This window comes from Wyeomyia smithii, chromosome 1 (assembly GCF_029784165.1).
Source record: "Wyeomyia smithii strain HCP4-BCI-WySm-NY-G18 chromosome 1, ASM2978416v1, whole genome shotgun sequence".
NCBI lineage: Eukaryota > Metazoa > Arthropoda > Insecta > Diptera > Culicidae > Wyeomyia > Wyeomyia smithii.
This window is the reverse complement of record NC_073694.1, coordinates 195991777-195998257: the sequence shown is the minus strand read 5'-3', so window position 1 is coordinate 195998257 and position 6481 is coordinate 195991777. Positions and strand designations below refer to the sequence as shown.

The 6481-nt window shown below is 44.9% G+C and overlaps 1 protein-coding gene across 1 annotated transcript; it reads left to right on the top strand.

The window, feature by feature from the left end:
- Window positions 1-3586: 3586 nt before the first annotated feature.
- Window positions 3587-5186, top strand: LOC129717415 (uncharacterized protein K02A2.6-like). The gene is made up of 4 exons (XM_055667301.1): window positions 3587-3842; window positions 3916-4205; window positions 4262-4663; window positions 4725-5186. Exons 1-4 carry the CDS (start codon window positions 3587-3589, stop codon window positions 5184-5186), a joined length of 1410 nt encoding a protein of 469 aa, XP_055523276.1.
- Window positions 5187-6481: the final 1295 nt, after the last annotated feature.

Sequence of the window (6481 nt, the reverse complement as noted above, 5' to 3'; positions counted from 1 at the left end):
CGAGCGCCACATAGCGGGAGCATTACCACTAACGGTTAAATGACGGTTTAAAGTTTTTACACATCTTTGAAAATAAGATGACTTCACTTCTGAATATGTTTTGCCACAAAAAGATTGATCTGTTCTCTAACAGTTAACAGCTTCATCGTTCAAAAATTTAAGTATAGTTGTTATAACATAATCAGAGTTTAAATGTCTAGTTATGCCACGTGACATCATCCACAGAAAATGACATAAGCAGCCTGTGAAAAGAATTATCCGTGGAGCCTGATCTAATTGAAGATTATTGTTAAAATATTGGTAATGGAACCATAAGAAACTGTTCGTTTGTATTTTACACTGTGATTCACTCATACAGTTCGAAAAGAGATAGATTGAGTGGTGAAATATAATGCAAAATTACTAAGTCAATTTATTAGGAGTCCTTGTCAATATGAACCATTCAAGTTCTTCTCACTGAATCGTTAATAACTGTATCAATCGGAAGTTGTTTCTATACGAAGCAGAATTTCCTCGCTATCGCAAGCACATATTTTTAGTCTCACTGATCAAGATGTATCCAAATTTCTATACTGTCGACCGGTGCAAAAATTTTTTTTTGCTGCTGCTTCTGCTGCTGTCGTCGATCCGATCATATCTTATCAGCTAAGCTATCGGCTAAGTCGCGACTTGTGTATGGGTAGGTATTATACAGCTGGCGTGAGCAAATATGCCGAGCCAGAGATAGGAATTTCGTTGCTGTACCTACACTGAATATTTTACCACGGATGGTCCAGGCTGTGTCAGGTTGCCATCGGAGCGTAAACAACATCGGGCAGCCGCCATTACTGTACAGACGTTGATAACCTCATGGGCCGACTTTCCGATTATCGTTCGACTCGCGTGGAATGGCAAAAGAAAAATTTACATGATTGAAGTAATCGAGTTAGAATCGTATTGAAGCAAGTCAGCTCGTGCGTCCGTCATGTAAGCAGATTGATATGAAATTTTCTGTATTTAAGGTTGCCAAAACGGGTTTGATGGTTCTGTAGTCTGTGTCGTAAAAAATCACTAATGATAGACTAGTGCAACTCAATTTTTCGTTTATTTTTTATGGATTCGAGCCACTTAAATTTGATCTGGTCGAGATTCACGTTGTATGATTAGTAGATACCGCTGACTGGAGTCTTTTGCATTAATGGATTGACTTGCATAATTTTATTTTGTTGCTGCTTGGATTGGAAGTGCGTTAGAATTAGTTTTGAAAGTATCATTTATATAATTTGACGCAGCTATTTTTTACTGAAAAGTTTACGAATCATCCTCTCCAGTCGCCCCTCAACCCGCTGATCGGGCCTCCTCGCCAATAGCACACATCCAACGCGGGCAGGGTCTGCGTCAAAGTCGTCGTCCTCTATCCGGGTGTTTGCCAAATATTGTCTTTGCCGGTCATTCATTCGCCATATTGGTGCTACTTGGCTAACCCGCTGTTAACTTCATCAGCTTCACAATATCAGCGTGTTTGTATACTTCGTACAGCTCGTGATTCATGCCCGGGGCCACATCCCATTTTCAGCCTGCCACCGACAAATTTACACCCAAAGACTCTGAGCGCTCGCCGATCGGCTTCCTTCCACGTTCACGATTCATGTCCGTAAAGTACCACCGGGAGGATCAGTGAAAAATTATATTTTATATTGTTGTGTGCAATCGCGAATTTAATATCGCTACATTTTGAGGACGAATAAAAAAAACAAGTCAGTTTGCGGGTTATTGCACGTTAAAAAATAGTGATTTTTTGCCCACGAGCGACTGAGCGTCAAGTGGGATGTTAGCCGCGACGATGACGCCAGAGTTGTCCAGGAGTCGCTGCAGCAGATCCTGACGCAGCAGCAGCAGCTGATCGCTCATCTGTCCCAGGAAATGTCAGCAATCCAACAATGCCTAAAAAAGTTCTTCCGCGATGACGTAGCACAACATCGCAGCTGGCAACATCACCGAATTCCGATACGCTCCGGACGAAGGGTGCATTTTCGATTCATCGTATTTACATTAAGAGTAGCTATTCGATAAAGACGCCAGTAAACTTGACGATTCCGCCAAAGTCCGATAAGCAAGTTTCATTCACCCAAAACTGTCCAAGGAATTTAGCTTCACCGAAACTACCAGGAAGCTGAAATCGCTTTTCGGATCTACCGTCTCGATCTTTCATTAACGGTATCAGTGCTTGTAGACCGTCAAAGATGATACAGAGGACATCGTGTCATACTCCTGCAAGGTAAACCGTGCTTGTGTGGATTTCAAACTTCCCGATCTATCCGAGGAGCAATTAAGGTGGCTAGTATTTGTTTGTGACCTCAGGTCCTTGAAGGACTCCGATATTCGGTTGCGAATGATCAACTGTGTCTGCTTCTCTGGGAAACCATCATCCGGCAACGTGAAAAAGCATGCACGGAGTCAAAAGTCAACCAAGGTGGTCTCCGTAAACACTGTCAGCCGTGGGAGGAAATTTGAGGAGATGCGGATAAATCATGTTTTGGTCCGACCACAAGTTGATTCGGCATCTGAAATCAGTATTAATACCGCCGACATGTGGAAGAAGATTGGAGAACCACACACTTAAAAGTTTTTGCCGGGTCTCGGTAATTCATTGCAGAGAACGGCACCACTGCCAGTTCTCGGTTGAAAAAATAATGACAGCTGTCACATTTTATCGTAAATCTCTTTTTTTAACCGAGCACTCAGTGGTGCCGTTCTCGGCAATAAGTAACCGAGACCCAGCAAAAAAATTAAGCGTGCAGAAACATCTCCACTTTCATTCCAAGCGGTGACAGCATCCGAAGAACCGCTAAACATGGCATCCGAGGTTTGGTGTGACGTATCAATCAACGGTGTCTCCAAACGAGGTTTGTGTCGTGTCATGGTTCCGGAAATTTCTCTATCAATTCTAAGTGCCAATTGGATGGACAACTTCGGCCAATGGGACGTTTCAATCAACTCGTTCTGTAATCAAATCAGGAATCCAACGACTATATCACCTTGCCCTGCTTAAACCGGTTGATTACTTTGAGTGGGCGGCGTCAAAAGTCCGAGTGGGCGGCGTCAAAAAACGGACGGCTTCGCATCTGTACGGATTTCTCTACGGGTTTGCACAACGTCCTCGAGCTAAACCAATATCCGCTACCGCTGCCGAAGATGTCGGGATGTAAGTACTTCAGCCATATCGACCTCTCCGATGTCTACCTACAGGTTTAGGTGGATGAAAGCTGCCAAAACCTCCTCACCATCAACACAAACAAAGGGCTTAATCAATTCACTCGCTTGTTTCCTGGCATCAAACCAGCTCCGGGGGAGTTTTAGCAACTGTTAGACGCAATGCTCGCTGAACTCAAAAGCATTAGTGGCTACTTGGACGACGTCTTAGTGGGTGGTCGAACAAAGGAGGAGCATAATCGAAACCACTGGTCCTTAGTCGTATCCAGGAGTACGGATTCATTGTGCAAATTGAGAAATGCAGCCTCAGCATGCACCAAATCAAATATCTAGGGCAAATCTTGGATAGCGATGGCATCCCACCGGGTCAAGACAAGGTCGCCGGTATGCCAACATGCCACTACCAATAGATCTGCCGTCGCTGAGATCGTATTTAGGAGCTGTAAACTGCTATGGCAAGTGCGTTCGTGAATTGCGAAAGCTATGGTATCCCATGGATCAATTCATGAAAGCCGGAACCAAGTGGGAATGGAACAAGACGTGCCAAGACTCTTTCGATCACTTTAAGGAACTGATGATGTCTCCGCTTGTGCTGACCCACTACAATCCCCAGCTGGACATCGTGGTGTCTGCCGACGTATCTTCAATCGGTATCGAGGCCAGAATCTCTCCTTTACGACTTCTCCATCGAATACGTGTCGACTGATAGTTTTTGATACGTAGATCTTCTGACGAGGCTGATAAACGCCCACATTCGGCCTGATGAGGAGTACGTGATAGCATCGTTCGAGCTAGAAAGTACGTTCCTCGATGTCGTTCATCAATCGCAGGAAGTTTTTCCGCTCACGTTCAAGTCGATTCAGGCAAAAACCAGAGCTGATCCTGTTCTCCAAAATGTTCTTCAGCACATCCAGCAGGACTGGCCGACCAAGAAGACCGACGTCACCGACTCATGCCAGCAATCTAACTTCGTGAAAACGGACTGTCAGTTATTTTCGACTGCCTTGCCTACGGTGAGCGGCTGGTCGGTCCTTCTAAGTGCCAGAAAAAGGTCCAGTTGCTGCACAAGAACCATCCATGCGTCGAGCGAATGAGAGCGGTCGCACGTAGCTACGTATATTGGCCTGGAATCGACGAGTGCATTGCCAAACTTGTTCTTTCCTGTGCCGAGTGTGGTCGGGCTGCCAAAACCAACACTAGTACCAACTTGGAGTCCTGGTCCGTACCCGAGAACTCTGGCAGAGGCTGCATATTGATTACATTGGTCCTGTTGACGATTGGTACTACCTCGTCCTGGTCGATGCATACTCAAAATGGTTGGAGGTCGACCGAACTCGTCAAACGACATCACCAGCTACCATCGAAATTCTGGAAGGCATCTTCGCTCGCTTCGGAAACCCGGGGACACTTGTTAGCGACAATGAACGCCAGTTCATTAGAGAGCAGTTCGAGGGGTTCTGCAACACCAAAGGTATACTGCACCTGAAGACGCCACCAATGGACTTGCAGAAAGATTCGTTGACACGTTCAAGCGAACTCTCAAGAAAATTACAGCGGGTGGAGAGGGTCTCACCGAAGCAATCAACACCTTCCTGTTATGCTACCGTTCTACACCCTGCCGAAGCGCTCCCGAAGAAAAATCGCCTGCCGAGATAACGCTTGGAAGAACGATACGCACTTCGCTCGATCTGCTCAGACCGCCAACTGTATTTCACAAAACAGATCACTCCAAGCAAGACGACCAGTACAACTGCAGGCATGGAAGTAAAGAAATCAGATACAATTCTAAGGACCTGGTCTGGACCAAGGTCCTCAAGAACAACAGCTGGAGCAAGGAAGCTGATCAGGCTCACGAACGCATTGGAAATGTGAGTCGGATGAGGACGGAACAGCTAAAGAGACGCAGCCAACACAGATTATGCAAGTCATTCACACAAATAATTGTTGCAGCGAAGTTCGCTACCCTCGGGGCGTTGTCGTTGGTGGTAGAGTGAAGGCTTCGTCCATATCTCCGACGACGATCTTTATGTCGAGTTGTGGGCACTCTTCAAACGTTTCCTCAAATTTTCAATCGTTGTCCTTTTTCGTTAACCTGGCTCGTTACCGACTGTTCCGATTCGTACTAATCTCTGGATTGTTCGTACTTTCGGCATACTGCCTTACTAGGGTCGCGATAGTTAACTTGGTGGATTTATTTCATTTTAAATTTCAGCTGACATCGTGGTCCTAATGATATAATTTAAAAACTAGTCTAGAGTTGAAAATACAGTTCGCAAGCGTTGTAGAAAACTGACACAACACGTATAGTGTTGACTGGATCGTTATCACCGTATACGGTGTTCCTAGATTCTGGCAGAATAAGTTGTGGACGCAGTACTCGTTGTGGGGCATAGATTCTCATGCGCTCCAGCAAACTGGAACTATCGATTTCTCCGCGTAGTATTTTAGCGCCAAACACACAAACGGCTCTATATCCAATAGGGCACATCGAAGTTCTTAAGGGGGCAGGTCGTTTGGATTGCGCCATGAAATTTTTTTTAGCGCGAGGTGGGTAAATATATGTTGAACAGATGCGATTCTGGATTTCCACATATCTTCATAAAGTGACCAAATGATGAAGTCTTTCGCCATTTTCAGAACGAAACCTAGTTGACGTTTGGCTTTGTCAATTATAGCGGAATAATGCAGCTTGAATGTGAGTTGGTATTCCAGCAATACTCCAAGACTTCGCCAACCTGTTCGAGTATCTGATATAGTTGTACAGAATAGGTCTTTTTGTGTCGTCGATATGAGATTTTGTAATACTTTGCCACGCTCACTACCAGAAAATTCGACTTGTACTAATGAACTAATTCATCCAGTAGTTTTTGGAGTTCCCTACAATCAAATTCAAATCGTCAGCGTAGATAAGTATTCCACCATTCGCAAGAAGTATTGTTACGCCATCAAACAATTACACAAACAGCAGTGGACCTAGATTGCTTCCTTGAGGCACGCCAGAGGATGGAGTCAAGCTTTCAGATACTGTTGATCAGATTTTCACGCAGAACTCTCTGTTGCTCAAGTAAGAGCCAAGCCAGCTGCATCTTAGCAAGGAGGATATCATGATTACCGGTGTCCAGTGATGGCATGAACTCATGCAAAGTTGAACTGAGTAACACTTTTCCAGATTTGAATTCAACTTGAATCTGCTTCCTCTCGATAGTTTGAGTTTTTGCGCACCGCACACTCTGATCGATTGAGTTTCGATGCGTGCAATGCATGCAGTGCACGATGTATTCAACGATGC